We start from the raw sequence: 19,065 nt of genomic DNA, 5'->3' as shown, positions 1-19,065 counted from the left end.
GCTAGAATACACATAATGAGGACTACTGAGATGGCTTGTCTGCTGTAGCTCTGCCACATTTAGTCTTGTTCATAACATTTGCCTTGTCATTGTAGGTTGGCATGACTGAGGCATTGTTCTTAGGCTTTTTGAGTTTCCTCAGAGACGGTAGCTTTGTGAAAGCCTAGAAATAATACCTGCATTGTCCTGAAACGCCCCCACCCTCCCTAGCAATACTCATGACTGCAGCAGGTGCAATTACCTCAGCATCTCCTAGGTGCCACATGCCCCCAGTGGTGTTAATTTGAGCTTGGGCTGCAGCTCTTATGCTAGGCTCACGGAATTGTGCAAGGAGCACGTGACATGCAGAGGCCTGCTAACGGTCGTACACAAGGATCTGAAACTGGAGACGGGCTACTCATGCCACTCCAGTGAAAAAGATCTGGCTTAGAGAGCTCAGGGGTGCTGACAACCTTTTGGATCTCCTGCTGATCCTTCCTCTCCTACATCTTTGAGTAACATACAGGCTGACTTGGATCAGGAGTCTTATTTTTGTCTGATTGCCAGACAAGCTTATGTTTCTGCCATCCACAAGTTCTGCAAATTGTGTGAGGCTAAGTCTTAATGTATCATTTATTTAAAAGCTGATAAGATTTGTCTTAATGATTACAAGTTATATGGGAATAACATGACAATTTTTGGCTACAGGCTTACGGTAGTTCATTGGTGTAACCAGTTTGGTAAGAGAATCTGCCTTTGATGTAAATTTAACTTGTGATGTATTTCACAACAGACCATTATTTTTACTCACAGCTAAGCTGCAGGCAACAAGAGTGGCATTTTGACTGTAATTGGTTCAAAGAAATAAGCAAAAACCCGTTGTTTTTTTTTTGTGGTACTGCCTCATTCATCCCATTAGCTGGAATGTCTAACTTGCTCTTTTGCTGGTTCTATCAGTAGATTTGCTCCATGGAAGACACTGACAGGCCAAGACACACTGCCACTTAGATGTGATGAGAATCAAGTCCTTGCAGAGCATGGGAGGAATTATTCATTAATAACAGTTTCTGGCATGTTCTTCTTTTATTCTCCTGATAGTCTTGCCAGGTAATTATTAGCTTTAACCCATATCCCAATGATCCTCCCTTAGCGTAAACGCAAACTGCGCTGAATGAGATTCTGTGTGAGTGACAGGCTTGACAATGTCCAAAATAAAGGAGGCTATTTTAATTATGCAGGCATAAACCTAAATTCATTAGACTTGAAAGGTAAAGCCAGGGAAATTGCAAGTTACACATTTGCCCTCTGGGAATTTTCCCTACATTTTTCCATGCTTCATGCATTAAAGGCTCGTAGAAGTTGTGCTCCTTCCATTTGTTCCTGTAACATTATGGGTTGCTGCTGCATTACTGTGTCCTCACTCTAAAGGAGTGGTGATATCTCTCTCATGATCTTTACACCCTAGAAGGTGGTTCAAATTGAATTAATGGCTCCAAAGTAGATAGATGTTGTCAGTATATCAATATATCAATGATGATACATCAGTGTAAAAGGAAAAAAAAAACCTTCTGGTTCTGAAGCATTGTCAGTACTGCACTGGGCAACAGATGGAATCTAGGGTCTCTAATCTTAATCTTCCTAGTGCTGCCAGCATCATCAGCTGTGGTTATGGTGTCCAAACAAACCTCCATATGGTGCTACAGCATAGTGTTTCTAGTATTCATTTCTCTGAAAAAGTAAGTAGACCAGAGTATATCCAGGTGAGCTAAACAGATTATGGCTATGAATTTTCACTGAACTCAAGCACCAAGGTGGAAAAGACTGTGAAGACATAAGTTGAAATTGATGCTGCATAATCTTCACTGGATTTGTCTCCAAATGAGTTATGTCAGAACATGCTGGGAATCTCTGCAGTAACCTAATAAATTATATTCTACAACATCCTTACAAGACTCCTCTCTAAAAGTTTGTCCTTCAGACAAAACCTTCTGGCAAAGCTTATTTTTTTAAAACTTCGTCATAATAATTTGGTCAAATCATTTTGTTTAAAGTTAAGTAGACTGCAATAAGTACCATCATGCCTAAGACATGTGGTAGGAAGGATGTAGTGACCGCACTTGTGTAGAGTAAAGAAGAGCTTAGAAATGGAGAATGGAATAAAACTAAGCCTATTTGGATCACTTCCAGCTCTTGGCTAAGGTTGGCTCTGACGTTTTGCTTGGGGAGCAGAAGCAGAAAAACCACTGCCTTACAGCTGAACAGTGTTTTAGCAGTGATCATTGGGTAGTGTTTTGCAGTGATCTACTATGGTAATTTGGGAATTTAAATCTCATGAATGGGGAGGTTGTCACTCACTATTTTACTTCCTTTTCTTAGCAGCCCAGTTTCTGCATTTTTTTTCCCCCATCAGATTCCCCCAAATGAATTGGCAGAATATCAAAAGTCCTTTTTCTAAGAACTGAATCCAGTTCACCATGATCCCATTACTGTCCTGGTGTGTTTAAGGGCACTAGGACTCGGCCATTTTCCGTCTTAACTCCACCACCTGCTGGGCTCAGATGTCACAATGTTTTGTTAATGAAAATGTTTTGTTAGGAAATGTACTTCTTTGTAAGTATTTGACAAGGTCCATGTTAGGTCCAGTATTAGACACATTTGAAAGCCCCAGTCAGATTACTGGTTTGCAGAGGCTGAATATAAAAAAAAAAGGTTTCTGCCAGCCTGCAGCTATGGAGTGGAGTCTTTTATCAATCGTACTTCAACTTGTGACAGAGAGGAGGATGGCTTTTCCACTGTATATTGCTGCCCCAGATCTTCCTTTAACTGTCCTACTTCTATCTGTCTGCAGTTAATTTCAACTTCCTGCAAGACTGCAGTAGAAAGCTTGTTCAAAAACTACCCAAGAACAGCACATTTAATCAATGCTTAATGCAGGTAATGGGATGTGCCACCTATTTGGGGGTTCATCCAACAAAATCAAATTAGTCAGTAGTGCTTTTGACACAGGCTAATATCTCATTCTGATCTTATGAATAAGCTGCAAAATCCTTCCTGCCCAGTCTAACTGGTTGCTACAGACCAGCCTTTGGTAAAGCAGTCTGTGAGGGAATCCATTTAGTAGTAGCGTCAGGCTCTGTCTAGGAGTAAGCTGAAGGGTTATGTGGTTGTGGGTGGTGTGTGAGTGTGTGTTTGATAGAGCCAGGGAAGGCTGGGAGAAGCACTCAGTCCTGGCCCATCTGCATTTGGCATCAACAGTGTTTAATGCCTGGCCCGTCACAAGCAGCTTGTGTAAGCCAGTCATAAGACCAAGGATAACAGCTATATATAACGGACCTTAGATAGCTGCATGCTGAAAGGGAACAGGACGCCCAGATAAGAGCCTGTTAACTTGTGGGTGAAGGAGAAGGGTGAGTAGTTCACAAATTCAGTCAGTTGGTGCCAGGAATCCCCAAAGCAAGAGGTCCTTAGGCCTTTTATTACAAAAAAAAAGCTGTGTACAAACATTCAATATGCTAGCACAAAGCTATTAAGTCTTTCATACAGACAATGTGAAAGCATAATTGCAGCGGAAACAAGACAAAACTAACGGTGATATCAACTTTTACCTCAGATGTGTTTCAAAATAACTAGGCAAAGTCTCTGTTTGAGTAAAATTAGGCGACAAGGTGTTTCAATTAGATCGCTAACTGAACTTGCACTGGTTGTGCCATATTTACAAGCATCAACATTTTCTCACAACTTCTGGTTTGAATAATCGAAAGTAGTAAATACCACAAGCATGGGCCTTACGTGTGGAATCTTCACACAAGAATGGTTGACATCACTTCGTATGAGTGTGGCATGTATCATTTTACACACTACACTTCCTGCCAGATAGCAAGCTAACCTACTCGTAACTGCTAATGTTTGCAAGGCTGTTTCATGAGGAGTAAAAAAAGATTTTTTTTGTTTAGACTAGGCAATGTGTTACAGGAGAACACCAATATCCTACAGTAGTGTAAGCTAGCTAGCTAGCAAGCTAGTCAGTCACCTGAAAGTGTGACCGACAAAAGAGCTAAATTGAATTCACTACACTTTTGTCAGCTAAAATCTTTCATCACGTTTATATGTTTGTTCCATGCCTTCTCTCAGCTTTTCTGTAGTAATTCAGGAAAGTTCAGGCTCCTCATATTGTTCTATGGCTGTCCAGTGACCTTGCTACATGTCAGCTACCCCTCTGCTTTCCCCTCCAGTGGCCTGACCTTGTATGGCTGTGTGCAGGAGCAGAACTCACTGGTCAGAAACATGGCTGTATGTAAGAAGCAATAAAGCAATCATGAGTGTGAAGGTGCTCAGGAATGTCTGTTTTTTTTTTTGTTTGTTTGTTTCTTATCTTGATGCCCTTTGATTGGGATTTGTTTAATGTACAGAAACATGAGTCCTCACCTCCTGGTAGTAGTTAATGGTCTTTGAAGGTAAATGTTGGTGATAAACCACACTGATGTATTCATTGTTTTTGCTTTACAGATAAGTCAAGATTTAAAGGTCATTGGTCTTTTCTTTGTAGAAAGACTACAAGGACAAGATGGCAAAAAAAAAAAAAAAAATACGGCAAGAGGCAGCATTTAACGAAAAGTATACGCAAGTCTGTGTTTTTGTTTTTTTTTTTTATTTTTATAAGATCTAATTGCAAAGGGTCAGTCTGTTCACCAAGGCGTGTAGGTTATGTTCATAATTATATGAATTATGCACCTACATTATATGAATTGTAATGAGCTAAAAATGGGATCAGTGGTCTATGTGAAGACATTTGGGTTACTAGGGTGAGAGATAGTTAGTTTATCAGTATCTTAGTGTATCAGTAATGGGCAAAATAGGAGGGAATCCAGACCTACCACAAGTAAGGTCAGTGTTGGCATGTGAGTCACACCTCAGTGGCTGACTGACCAGAGCCAGCTCTACAGCATTAAGTGCTGATGTGCTTTATATGTTCAGCATGTCCTTGCATGCTTGCACGCTGCAGTGTATGCACAAAAATGTATGTGTTTCTATGTGTGTGCTGGCCCAGCGAGTGACCTTAACCCTCCAGCATCAAGGAGGTTTTTATTGATTGATATTGAGGCTCTCCATAACATAGAGAGAAGAAAGGAGAGAGGGGGAAGAGGGGAAAAGCGGAAGGAAGGACCAAAAAAGGTCAAAAAAAAAAAAGACAAAGACATGTGGATATGTGAGACGCCAAGCATATGTTGAGATTGATTAGCTGCGGTCGCTTGGCCGCTCCTGAGAGCTGAGGATAGGGTGAGCTGTAGGAGGAGGAGAAGATCGAGATGACTCAGGGGCACGTGAGGAGGATGTGAGGAGAGTGCTAAAAAGAGCAGCAGCAGCAGGGTGCCTGTGTGAGCATGAAGCCTCTGGATACAAGATGAACACCTGCATTAGTGCCACAAATGCTCACACTGATGCTTTACCCAACCAGGGCTTCCACAATTTACCAGTCTGCATATGTATTGGACAGCAGGCCCATATCTCTCATCATTATTAACATTAATTACAGTCGGCCAAGCCATAAGTCTGGAGATGCTATAATGGCATAACCGCATCTCGAAATATCATTAACCACCTCAGCTCATTGCACTGGTGTCTGGATCAATCAGAGCGACGCTCAGTAGCACTCATGGCTGGCAGATTACGATAAGAATAAATTCCTGGAATAAGATGTAGCTTCATTTAACTTTTAATCAGTAGTGTGAGAGACATTCTTTTGTAATAACATCATAATATACGTGATTCTATGTTGCTGATTGCTTTTTCGAGAAGCTAAGTGGACATTAAAAAAAGCTCAGACCTTGTATCCACTTGACCAGACCTGGTTTCGTGAATCGGATGGAAATGGATTGGCGCTGTAGTCAGCTTTGTGAAACAGAGATGGGTGTGTGTAGTGGAAGAGCTCATCAAGAATGCATTTGAGTGGCTGTGTAGAATATTCATGCTTTGACCTCTGTGACAGTAAAGTGGGACTAGGTTTACTGCTTCAGCATGGACAACAGAAAAAGCCTAAGTTATTAAAGTGGGGACTGCATAGCTTGATTGGACACATCAGGAGGAGCTATGTGTTTTTTTTTTCATTGCACCCCCTTGGGGTTTGAAGCACTTCCCTTCTCACAGTACTTACTCTCTCATGTGCGAACACATACTCTCATAGTTGTGCACACACACGCACTGTTTGTTTTCTGCATTTCCCTGTCCCACATGTGGTGTCGTTTTCTCATTGAAATGCCACACGCCTAATTTCAGTTGTAATTCTTGATTCATTATTGGTAATGAAGTTTTGCTGATCGGGCCGGATGACTCCCTGATTCACTGTGCTCATGCTACCTACCACATATCCGTTGCAAAGCGATACAGTTGCCTGACCACAGGCCTGCTTATTGATCCCCCAAGAAGGAAGTATATTATTAGATATGGTCTTTAGGAGAAATGTCTCTTTGATGTTAACCTGTCAGCCTGTAACTTTACTGTTATTCTCTCTCTCTCTCTTTTTCAGTATGGGGAGGAGGAGGTGTGCTCAGATCGCCTGGACACTGATTTCCCCGACTTCGACCTCTCTCAGCTGGACACCAGCGACTTTGACTCAGTGAACTGCCTCAGCGAGCTACACTGGTGCAATGACCACTCAGACAGCTCCCCCGCCTCCATACAGTACAGCGCAGGGGACGCCGAGCTCTTCGAGGTCAGACCCCACATTCTGCAATCCTTGGGCCAACAATCTCCGGCTCTGATCTAATCTTAGCGCATTACGTAGCTATTCCCACCGGAAGGATCCGAAAAGAGCTCAGTTGGGTTTAATGGAGCTAATATGACAACCAAATCCAGTGGTTTGGCAACTCTTGGCAGTTTGTCAAGAATGTGATGCTGGAGGTCAAGTCCAAAAGTGTCTTTGTGTCAACTATGATTGATCATAGAGAGTTGCTGTATCTAGTGCTAATTCACTCTATGCATCATGTAATTCTGGACCGTGATTGATTTTTAGGCACTGAGTACAGCTCTATTTTAGGTGCCAGGGAAGCCATTGATCATTACGTCAAGTTCAATTAACCTTCAGGTGGGACCAAATTCTGTATGATAGCACCACGTAACATGGAGCTCCACACATTATGAGAGTATGGTTACATGGGACAAGGTTAGAGAACAAAAATTAGTAGATGTACACACAATTCTAACTGAAAGAGGATTTTTTTCTTCTGGGGCTTATCAGGTATGGGGGCACCTAAGCCTCGGATCGATCGTTGCACAGTAATCAGATAGCTGCACTGTCCCCAGAGCAGAATGTGCAGATGGACCAGTGTCTGGCCCTTCAGTTGGAGGTCATCACATGTCTTATCCCCATCTCTCCCTCTCTTCCTCTGTCTCTCTCTCTCTCTCTCTCACCTCCCCTACAGACCGAAGAGGAGAATGCGGCGCTGCTCGCCGCTCTCACAGACAGCCTGGATGGCATTGTGGAGGACGGGGTGGGGGGGCTGTCTGTGTTCCCCTCGCTGGGTGAAGACCCTGAGGAGGAGGAGGAAGACGAGCTCCTTTTGGAAAGTGAGCCTGTCCAAGGCTCGCTGAGCCCAGAGACAGAAGACCCGTCTCTAGTAAGAACCCTTCCTTCCTGTTTAAGGTGGATTTGGATGGGCCTCTGACTACCCCACAGCATGGGTATGATAGGCAAAACAGGTCTGAATTTTTCTCATTTTGGGCTTTTCAATTCTCTTTAGCAACCGCACTAATAAGAATCCTTTTCACAGGCGGGGAGTTGGAGTACAACACAAGCTACATGTTAGGATTTAGACTCTTTCTGTAATTGTTTCACTCTTCTGTCCCTCTCTTTTTTTTTTTCCATGACCTCTTTTTCTTGCTTGTTCAGTCCCATTCTGCAGTTTTCACACCTGTTTATGAGAGGCTATACAGATCTCTGATGAAAAAAAAAACAACCAAAAAAAAAAAAAAAACAAGATGTTTTCCTTTCTCCTGCTCCCTGCAGTCTATTACTGCCTGTCTGTTTGCTTAGAGTGCATTACGAAACTAGCTTTCTGGACACATTTTATTTTATTCCATTGATGCTTTTGAATGAGCATGATGCTACAATCTTATGAGCAACTTGAACACATTTCTTTTCAGTCTATTAAATGAATTATGAGTTACAGCCTGTATATCTGTTAGAGGCTATACTACATCTCCCTTAATGCAAAAAAAAAAAAAAAAAGCAAACCAGTCCAAATTCAGGCCTTATTAAAAAGGCTAAAAAGATCGCTTTGTTGAAGGTTACAAAGGTCTTATTGTTACCTCAGTGAAAGCGGCTGACTGAATCCCTGGTACCTTTTCTTTTATTTGGGCTTGAATGAAATTGGGCTAAATTACAGAATGGAAATTGGAGTAAACAACCATAAGCAATAGATGCTTAGGGGAGAAACGGCTTGTTCTTAAACTGATTTAATATGAGCAGATCAGTGTCTTAAGGGATTAGAAGGTTTCTCCAAATGGTATTCTTTTTTTAACTGAAAGCACATTGCAGTAGAACAACATATTGGAAATAACTCTTCCAGCACTATTGCTTGTCTGATTTTTTTGAAGAGACTTGAAAGTTTTGGCACCTAGAAAATCCACTGCTGATGTTAAAGAAGGTCAGAATACATATATGAATTATAATGAACTAACCTTTAAGATATGACGCCTTACATGGAAGGATTAAGATGAATACAGGGAAGTAGAATTGACCTTAGCATTTTAATATGGTTATTAATTGGTTGTTATGGTACTGGTAATATGGTTATTAAAATGGTTATTATACTTACAACAGTGATGGTAAAAGTAAAAATAGACACTGTTCAGCATTTATACTGTATATTTGCTCTTACAGTCTCATTTGTGGGCTAAATGGTGGAGGGTTATTTCTATCCATATCATAAAGATACAAAAAAAACCATCTCTGCCCTAACATTATGGTCTAGACAGGTGTATTTCTATCTGGTCAGACATATAGCTAATGGAGGCTTCCTCCTTCTTCTTACGCCTCCTCAGACAGCTTTATAGCTTATTATGTCTGGGCAGCTGTATAATCCTGAAAAGTTTTAGAGCTCCCTCTGGTGGCCTGTGCTGTCAGTGTGCCTCAGCCTCCTCAATGAGGCCTGTCTGTGTAGGGAACAAGGGGCGCATTGAGGACCTTTGGGCAACGTGGGGAGGGAGAGAGCCGAGCACATGTTCTCATGGAGTAGATGGCCCTGGCATGCCGGTGGCGTTTTGTATAGTGCAATGGAAGCGCCCGGTGCCCCTTCACTTCCTTCTGTGGACTCTGAGAAGCTGCCAAACTAACACACTACCTCAAGCTACAGCAACTTAGTGAGCTTAGGGTTCTTTTCCCTGCTGATTTCATCATTGACGCACATCCCAGGTTTCTCTCTCAGAAAGCAGAAGAAACAGTCTTCCATCTCTCTCTCTCTCTATCTCTCTCTCTCGGGTTTTTCTCCCTTGGCTCTACCACCAGGGCAGCTCAGGGGGAGGAATTGGTGCCACAAGCAGATTTGTGTCAGCTATTCATTCTTATGCAGTGTTGTGTTTTAGTGATGAAACAGGGGGGAAAAAATGCTCCGACACAGCAGTGATGCCCAGTACAGCTTGAAATTAGCATTGCTGCTTGACATTTCTCTGTCTCCATGCCACCTGCATTTTGATATTGTGTTTGTGATTCTTTGGCAGGAATCAAAGCAGTGAACATTTCATGTGATGATGATGTGTTGCGTGGATGGATAGAGTGGCATGCCTGCTAATTAGTTGTCCTTGTCTTCCTCTCTCTCTCTCTCTCTCTCTCTCTCTCTCTCTCTTGCTTTCTCTCTTTCTCCCTCTCTCTCTCTTTCTCCCTCTCCCTCTTCTTTCCTGTCTACAGCTGAAAAAGCTCCTGCTGTCCCCCCCAAATGTGCCTGTGGGTCTGGACTCAAACAGATTGAGCAGTGCGCTCAGTAAGACTCAGCAACTCAAGTCTACCCGTCCTCTTCTGAAGGTGAGCTGAGTCTGTTTGCAGCAATAAAACACAAAACTCATGCACATGAAACAGAATTGTGTCTGGGAATGCTAGCATCAGCAGAGACACTGTGTATTAAGCAGCACTGTCTGTGCTGTAATAGCGTATTCCTGCCATCACACTAATGCTTGGCTGGCTTCTACCTGTGTGTGAAGAGAATGTAATAAACTGGTGTTGCGTAGAATTAGCAAGCCACATTGTGTTGCGTGTCTGTGCTTTGATGTGTTGTAGCTCTGCCAAGGCGAGTGCAGAATTAGCACTGACTGTGGCCATCTGTCATAGCAAAACCATAGCTACCGGAGGGGTAAAGGGCAGCCCTGCTTCAAACTAAGAGCTTACATAAAGCCTGATTCAGCATCTAGTTTCTCATAGCATGTTTCCAACTTTAGCCCATAATCACAGAGTATGAGGTAGACGATGAAAAAGTCTTAGTAAATGAATTGTTTTGAAGAATGAAAGATTGGTGGTTTGCTGGAGTACTGATTTTATTTTAGCTTGTAATCTTTATATGCCTTAAAAGAAAGATCCACCCTAAAACACAATAACAAATATGCTTATATTGAGATATTTGCAATGTGCTTAGTGATTCTAGTGCTAATTTGCCGCAAAAAAAAAAAAAATCACTGATCTCAAACATAAGAGGTAATGGTCAGATTTTTTGCAAGAGCTTCTTTTCTCACTCACCATTTTCTAGAAACATTCAATGTCGTTATAATGAGAAATCCAGCGCAGAAGTAGTGGAGACAGCAGATATGAGACTCAGAGTTACAGAATGCAGTGGAGCTATATGACAGATGTGCTGAATTATGACAGAAACTCTGCTAGGCTTGGCTAGTTAGCGATCTGTGAAATGACGAGCAGTCTTATCATGAATGTTTTGGAGCTTGAAAGCGTACAGATGAGGAGGTGAGGGAGCTGGACAGACTGAAGGACTAAAAGCACTGCTGCGTCTGCGACTTTAGGTAGAGATGAATTGCAGAGTAGATGTTGATTATAAATATTGATATGCAAGTCCTTCAGGGTGGATTTTTCCTTTATGTTAATTTATGTAGCCTGTTACCTGGTAATGTTATCAAATCCAATAAATCTCTCTCTTTCCTTTGGTCTCTTTACAGAAGAACAGAACATGCACAGTGGAGAGGAAGCCGCGAGCGTTCAGGCCTGCTGGTCATCTCTGCACTGAGCTGCACCGCCACCTCACCCAGGAGGCCAACACTGAGGACACACCTGCAGCTGATACCGAGGAGGAGGAAGAAGAGGAAGATGAGGACAGTGACTCGGAGGATGAGGACGGGGAGGATGAAGAGGAAGAGGAGTCTTCATCCAGCAGTGAGGTGGAGAGCACCGTGTGCACAGAGCCACTCGAGCCTCAGTTCCCCTCAGAGAAGGAGCGTCACTCTGTGGTGGAGCTGATCCGCTACATGCACACATACTGTGTACCATCACGCAAGCAGGCCAGCTGGGACCGCAAGGAGCGCGAAAATGTGACACGCAAGACCAAACCTGAAAACCCTGCAATCCCCCGTAATGCCGCCCCCAGCTGTCTTAAACCTGTCATCCAACCCACCCCCCTCTCCTACAGCAGCACCAGTAAAGGAGCTAAACCCAAGATTCCTTTTGTACGGCGCAGAGAAACGAAAGCGCACTCCCTGCTTAAGGAGCTGCTGGAGGCTGTTGCTTCCTTTGATGTGAGCAAGCCTTACAGACTGCACAGCCCCCCGTACAGCCACAGCAGGACCACCGCAGCCCGGCCCAAAGCTGAGCACAAAGACACAAGTGTCATCGAAGGCTCTCAGGTGGCTGCCAAGCGGCCAAAATGCCCCGAAATAGATGAGGGCTCATTTTCGGTGCGCCGCTCTCGCCGCTTAGCCTCCTTCCCGAGCCGATTTGCAAAGAGATCACGTTCGAGTGGACACTCAAGTGAGGAGGAGAGCTCAGTCCACCACCTTGCCATGGATTCCCCTGCCGAAGACAGCATTGAGAAAGCAGACTCCCAGAAGAGCCCTGAAACCCCAAACCTCTGCTGTAATGACGGTATGAGACAAACAGTAGGTCAGGAAGTTTGACAACCAACTAACTTCATAACTCGGGTATGACTGAGGATGTCTTTCTGTTCTGTTTCTGATTGCAGAAAAGCGTGCCTGCCTCTGCCTGCCGCTGACTCCTAAATCCACAGGGTGTGTATTCCTTTAACTCCTACTCTGCTGTAGAATTGGAGCTGGACCAGGCCTAAAGGCTTTTAAATGTTTCTGGACGCCTCCCAAGTGACGTCTGGGAGACACATAGTGATGCTAAACCTTTAATATCCGAAAGCGCCCTGCTAGACTTGGAGCCAGTTTGTTTTGTTAATTATAGATTATTGCTGTGATGCAAAGTGACACAGATTGTTCAGAAATGCTCGGCATATCAGCCATCATATATTAAATATCATAAATGGATTTATTTTGTTTATTAAGATTTTTTTTATGAATTGTCTGTTCAGACTTGCTCTTGCTGTTCTCCTTGTTATAAAGTCACAAAGCCACTGACTCCTCACTCTCTCTTTGTCGTGATCAGAGATCCAAGCAGGCCCTTTGAGCAGACTCTCTGCGTGGAACTGTGCGGCACTGCAGGTAATGTCACTCTCTCAGACCATCGTGTAAGTTCAAACCCATGCCATGGGAAGCCATGTACTCACAGGATTAGCCGTGTGCTCGGGAAGGTAGACGACTAAATGAATAATGAAGCAGAGTGTTCCATTACATCAGAGCCATTAGGTTAGACTGACTGTGACATTTACATAGCAAATAGCATGGTGTTGGTTTACGTCTGAGAGACAGAATTATTCCAAACATTCATTGTAGACTTGTCATGAAGTTGTCTATCAATATCAATAATATAAACATTGTAAGCCATTTCAGCCATTAAAGGTGTGGTTAGTAATATTTAAGTCAGAACATTTTTGTATTATTTGAATAAGTTCTCCTCACATTCTGACAGATATCAATAAAACATCTGCTCAGAGGACAAAACTAATATCTATGCTCCCCCTGGTTCTGTAAATAGCAGAACAATATTAGCTACATGGATAACCAATATCCACTTTCATCCAAGCTCCATTTCTTGTAATAGCATCAGCCATTGTAGCGTAGGAGAGCATTTGGGGGCATGACTTTGGAGGGCCCAAGGTCGGGGTTCAATGTCTAACAACTAGCTTGAGCTAGCTTTTGCCCAAATTGCTGTCTGTACCTTTAACTTTATTTTTCCTCTAGAATTATATATATATATATATATATATATATATATATATATATATATATATATATATATATATATATACATATATATATATATATATATAAAAAACAAGTCAATAAATGCCAAAGCTTAATTTGTCCCATTAAATTGGCTTTAATGTTTTATAAGCATTAAGTTTATAAGCAATGGCTTGCACAAATTGCTATATATTCTTTTTAAAAGCATTCATAGGTTGTTTTTGTTATTTCGTATTCTTTTCACTTTGGCTTACAAGTGTGTCCCATTTTCCAGGACTCACCCCACCCACAACACCACCCCACAAACCTGTGGAGGAGGAGCTCTTCAAGCCTGAGGGCAAAGCCGAACTACCTGGCAAGGGCTTGTGCCCAGTGCGGACACATGTGCGGAAGCTTCCGGAGCAGACGGAGCTGTACGCCCAGCTGCGGCGCATGGGTCCGACGGGCGAGAGCCAGAGCAAGGGCGCCTACAGAGACCATGACTACTGCATGCTAAACATAGGGGAGAGCCACAAAAGGATTGCTGCCATCCTCCCAGTGCCTGTCTGCTACACTAAGGTCCAGGAGGGAGAGGAGGACAAGATGGGGGAGGAAAACGGGCAGGAGGAGACAGAGGCCCAGCAGGCTGATTTGCCCCCCGACTTCTCCCCACGCCAACCTGCGGAGACAGGACAGCCCTCGCCTGCCTGCTCACCCACTTCTGAGGCTGAGGCTGAGTGCCCAGACTCATGCCAGCCACCCTCACCCTGCCATCAGATCAACCTCAGGTAGTTCTGGAGACTCAGTGCGCCTGCTTTTTCTTCGTCTGTTCTCTATGTAAATCAGTCTCTGGTTAACTCTCCTCTCTTTGATTGTTGTAGCTGTGAGAGCCACTGTGACAAGCAGAGCAATAACACTACACATGGACAAGAGGAGGATGGGGTAAGTAGTGTTGAGGCTGCATAATCAACATTAATGGATCTTTTGAAGATGACCAACTCAAATATCTGCACAATATAGTGCTTGTGAAAAATGTACTTTTCCAGTTCCAGTCAGTTTTTTTATCTTCCCATTTGTATTTAAGTATACAGTATGTCAAAATACCTCTATAACTCTTATCCTTTTGGGGTTTCAGGACAAGTGCCAAGTATTCTACATTCACAATCTGCCGAGCAGCGTCACACAGGCTGTCCTGCGCAAACGCTTCAAGGCCTTTGGCGACCCAGAGGACTGCCGGGTGCTCATCAAAAACGAGTAGGTTCAAATCCTGCCCGTTTTCTTACTTTTGTTAGTAGCTAAGTTATGTGCAGGACCGTATGATTCTAACCTGTGTGTATGTGTGTTTAGGGAGCGCTGTGGAGTCATCACTTTTAGGCAGAATCAGAATGAGCTGAGTCAGAAGCACAGGCGACATGACTCTCTGGGTCAGTACGCTGGAAATGGCAGTCGGAGGTTCAGCAGGAAGCGGTACATAGATCTGGGTAAGATGGAGGAGGACGTGAGGGTCGATCCTGATGTAGAATGAGCTAGAGATAAGCAGTTTATTGAATAATATATACAGTCTTTATATCTATATACATGTACCAAGTTAGAGGGAAAATGGTGGGTCTGTTATCCAAAGGTCTTCTTTAGTAATTATTCAATTATACCACAAGTCTGTTGCTTTGACTTATTACTATTACTAGACATTACACAATGACCTGTTTGACTAAAAACCTTGATAAATGTTAGTGAAGTAATGTCCTGCTGCAATTGTGCTTTGTGTTTGGCTGTTCAGATGAGGCAGGTCCAGGCCCAGTGAAGAGCAAGTATGACTCTCTGGACTTTGACACTTTGCTTAAGGAGGCCCAGAGGAGTCTACACCGCTGATACGCCTTACTGACAGCTCAGCGATCCTCGCTCCTGAGCCACCTCACAACCTCAGCCCAGACTCCACCTCATGTTTACATTTTTGAACATTGAATTCGGGAAAAAATTGGACCTTCTTATTGAGGCCGGAGTGCTTCTGAGGCATGAGGACGAAACCAAGAAATGAAACAACAACAGAAAGAAATGTGTGGACGTCAAACACTAGTGGCCTCTGAGCGGCCCTGGCTTTCTGTAGCAAACCCTTGCTCTCTCCGTTTGGTCGTTGTGACGTCTGTATGTGTGTTGCTTTTTTTGCTTAGTTTTTGTAACCTTTTGTCACTTTTTCGGTGGAACTGCAACTTTCACCATTTTGTCGTACAAATATATAAATGATAATTGCTTTATATTAGCAAAACTTTGTGGATGTTCAACTGTGTGTTACAATGACAAATAGTGGGGGAGGGACAAACGACAAAAAAACTCCTTACAACGTAGAGTTTACAAATCAAAAAGGAACGAAAAAAAAATCTTTGTCTTTTTTTTGTCATTTTAGTGCTTCCTTATTTCATCTATGCACTCAAACGAGGTAGTGCTTGTGGTTTTCTTGCCTCTCCCCTCCTTCTATGGTTGGGTTCTTGCTGCTGGCTGCCACATATAACAAGCAATGGAGCCCGAAGACCTGACCAACTTTACTGTACTACTGTACAGCTGCACCATTCACATTTACCCGTCACGTCCACAATGCTATCAGTGTGTCAGGTTCTAGGTATGCAATCATTGCACTTGGATGTCCTATTTAGAATGGAAAAAAAAAAAAAAAAACGGATGACCATTACGTTAGAAAACTCTGCTAGAAAAATGTGGTCTCTCAGTAGAATGTATCCCTCGAGGATATGAATGTTGATCAGTATCAGCTAGTAACACATCCCATCAACTCAATAGCCATCGGAATAAGATGAGTGTCTACGGGTAGAGAGAAGGGCCGTGGAAATCCGGGAGGAAGTTATTTCTAAAGCTCAATCTCCCGAGAGATACCAGTGTATCTCTATGTTGTTTACATCTCCCTCTCTCACATGCTCTCTCTATACTCAGTTTTTCTACTCTCTCCTATCTAATAGGGGAAGGTCTTCGGGTTTTTCTAGCTCTTGCCTCGTACTTTAAACTCTTAATCGTTCTCTGTCTGTGTTTGGAGTGTAAAAGTGTACCCACGTGTATCTGAGTGTGCCGTCTCTGTGTTTTCTCGGGTCCAGGGATGAGCTCAGCCCGCAGATTGATGAAGCTGGGAGACAGTCACTCTCTGCTTTGTTTTTATTTTTAAATTTGGGGGTTATGACTCTATCCTGTAGATCCTGTATAGTGGAGCCATGTGCTTTTAAATGTGTGTGTGTGTGTGTGTGGGTGTGTGTGTTTCTTATGCATGATCCCTGCCTCACCTGTTTTAACCAATCACCTCCTCAGTAACACACCAGGAAACTGAATGTTTACATCATTTGAATCCTTCTTTGACTGTAATCAAGCGCACACTAAGTACAACACGCCTTATTCAGCATTAAGGCTACTCTATCAGGATGTGCCTTTTTGGCCGACCCAAGATAATCGTTCGTACACACTTTTCGTAATACCCACACCATTTAAAATAAAAACCCAAATGAGTGTTTGTTCTTAGTATGTATACTACTGAAGGAGGATAATGTGCTGTTTACATGACTATATATAGATCTATATATACATAGGTATATAATCTGTACATAGCTCTGTGTCTAATGTAAACATGACTTGTATGGTTACGTGTTGTACAGCCATATGTTCACGTGTGTGTTCAAAAACAGGCGTGTCAGGGTGTCTACTAGGGCAAAGGTGTATTAATGATGCAAGCGTGTGGTGAGGATTTAAGTTTGAGCAATACAGGGAAGCACGAAAAGGGACGTGGCTTCAAAAGTCAAATTCTGTTGTAAAAAGTATCCCTTTAGAAGATGATGATGAACTATTTTCTGTTCTTTCTTTGTTTTTTTTAATTATTGTAATAAAATAATTATTTTTTAAAAAAAGATTTAAGATGCAATACGTGTCATCAGACAGTCTTTCTCCTAAACTAAAGGATTTATTCAGAAAATTATTTGCCGATCTTTGAGATCCTGTCCTTTATGTCTCAGTGAAATATTGAGAAGTGGACTGTAGTACCATTAACAGCTTCTCATTAACTAATCTGCAAGATGTAGTTCCCTTGACTTTGAGGGTTGTGTATAATATTGCCACCAAATCCCTATCACGCAGTAGTGAACTTGTATGACTCGGATTTCTGATTGGTTTTGTGTGTGTGTGTGTGTGTGTGTGTGTGTGTGTGCGTGTGCGTACATGAGTGTGCAAGTGTGTTTCATAGGACTACTGGAGTGGGGCATTGTTGGTCAGGACTCGGACACTCTAATGGGTCACATGAAGGTCTTACAGACAGTCGCGTCAGGAGAGCCTTAAACCAATAGGGGGAAAACAGCTATTAAGCTTTTATTAATAATCTCTATTGTCCTTTAAAAGTCCAATCTGTTTTCTTAAGTGAACTTTTTCAATACAGCCATACAAAAAGATATATAGAGTACATATATATGAATCTATATGTATTTGTGTTGGTGTAGATATATATATATATATATATAGAAGATATAATTTCTTATAGAATTTTCACCATTTATTCAACGTTTGAAAGCACTTCAATACATTTCAACATATGGTGTCAATCTAGAATGTACAGACTGAGATAATCCAAATGAAAGGGAAAAAAAACTCCCAAAGGGAACCCTCTTTAAATGCAATACATCTCCATTTTAGCAATCACTATTTGACCAAAAAGTATACTTAATGTGTGTATAGGAAAAGTGCAGTACCGCATTGAATCTGTCTCATGAGTGAATGTCATGACTGGCCTGCTTGGCCCTTGTGTGTACGAGAGCAAGTGTGTTAGTGCATCTGTGTTTTCATTGCTACAGTAAGAAGTGTAAGGAAAGAGACAAATCTTCTCACTTTATAACCATGTCATATCCTTGGTCAGAAAATATCGCAATATTGGAAAAAATTCGCCATTTAAATCTCTGATTGTTTTATCAAAAAAAAAAAAATCTATATACTCTACATCATGATCGTAAATATCAAAATCCAGTCCCATCGTGTGTTTATTTGGTGCCGAAGCCTCAGCGAACAGAGCATCTGATGTCTTTGTGAATCCATGAAGCCAGTGACGGTTGTAGTCTTGCTGCTTCAGTATCGTGTGTTTGGTGGAAACGAAAACAGCGTCAAAGGGCATACATTGATTTCTTTGTTGTTTCATTTCTATTGAATTTTTTTGTCTTTACATCTAATGACTATCAAACTCACTATGATTTTCCTTTTTTAATGTAGTTTTTTGGAATATGGTAAATACTTCTAGTAAGATTTTATATTTTTACATATATTGGTTTTATTTTGAGTCTTTTTTTGGTTTTTTTTTTGTTTGTTTGTTTGTTTGTTTTTGGGTTTTTTTTAATTTATATGCCACTTAGCTTGAATGTCTTTTAATGGTGTTTTTTTTTTTTCTTTGTATTGTGTGATTTCATATGTCTTGAGAATGGAGACAAATGCATTTCAGTATTTTTGAATTGTTGAAATCTAGTTTCACAGATTATCTATACGGTGGAAATTATCTGATGTTATAAATTATATTTTAATTCATGTAAATAGTTGGAAAAAAAAAGATGATGGCTTCCTTTTAAACTGAATACATTTCTCTTCTGAGATTGTTTACATTATTAAACTGTAGAAACTGATCCTCATATACTGTAAAAAAAAAAAAACATATATTCATTGATTTGGCTCCAGACAATAAAAAAGTCCTAATGAACACTGACAATGCGTGCTGTCTGTTAATGCATGTGGTACAGTGTTTTATCATTTATTTGTGTTATGCTCCACTTCTCTGCAACAAAATAAGCTTGACAAGGA

The 19,065-nt window shown here is 41.9% G+C and overlaps 1 protein-coding gene across 1 annotated transcript in view; it reads left to right on the top strand.

Annotated features, from left to right (window-relative positions):
- Positions 1-18,973, top strand: part of ppargc1b (peroxisome proliferator-activated receptor gamma, coactivator 1 beta) — a 40,751-nt gene extending 21,778 nt beyond the window's left edge. The window contains exons 2-12 of the mRNA XM_026917754.3: positions 6,503-6,688; positions 7,398-7,592; positions 9,881-9,994; positions 11,131-12,049; positions 12,147-12,192; positions 12,572-12,627; positions 13,544-14,036; positions 14,130-14,190; positions 14,384-14,502; positions 14,596-14,729; positions 15,026-18,973. Coding sequence (XP_026773555.3) covers positions 6,503-6,688; positions 7,398-7,592; positions 9,881-9,994; positions 11,131-12,049; positions 12,147-12,192; positions 12,572-12,627; positions 13,544-14,036; positions 14,130-14,190; positions 14,384-14,502; positions 14,596-14,729; positions 15,026-15,117 — 2,415 coding nt within the window. The 3' untranslated portion in view covers positions 15,118-18,973. The remainder of the gene's footprint in view (positions 1-6,502; positions 6,689-7,397; positions 7,593-9,880; positions 9,995-11,130; positions 12,050-12,146; positions 12,193-12,571; positions 12,628-13,543; positions 14,037-14,129; positions 14,191-14,383; positions 14,503-14,595; positions 14,730-15,025) is intronic.
- The last annotated feature ends 92 nt before the right edge of the window (positions 18,974-19,065 follow it).

This window comes from Pangasianodon hypophthalmus, chromosome 7, assembly GCF_027358585.1.
Source record: "Pangasianodon hypophthalmus isolate fPanHyp1 chromosome 7, fPanHyp1.pri, whole genome shotgun sequence".
Lineage (NCBI taxonomy): Eukaryota > Metazoa > Chordata > Actinopteri > Siluriformes > Pangasiidae > Pangasianodon > Pangasianodon hypophthalmus.
Note: the sequence above shows the minus strand (reverse complement) of the source record. Positions and strands in the feature narration are given on the sequence as shown.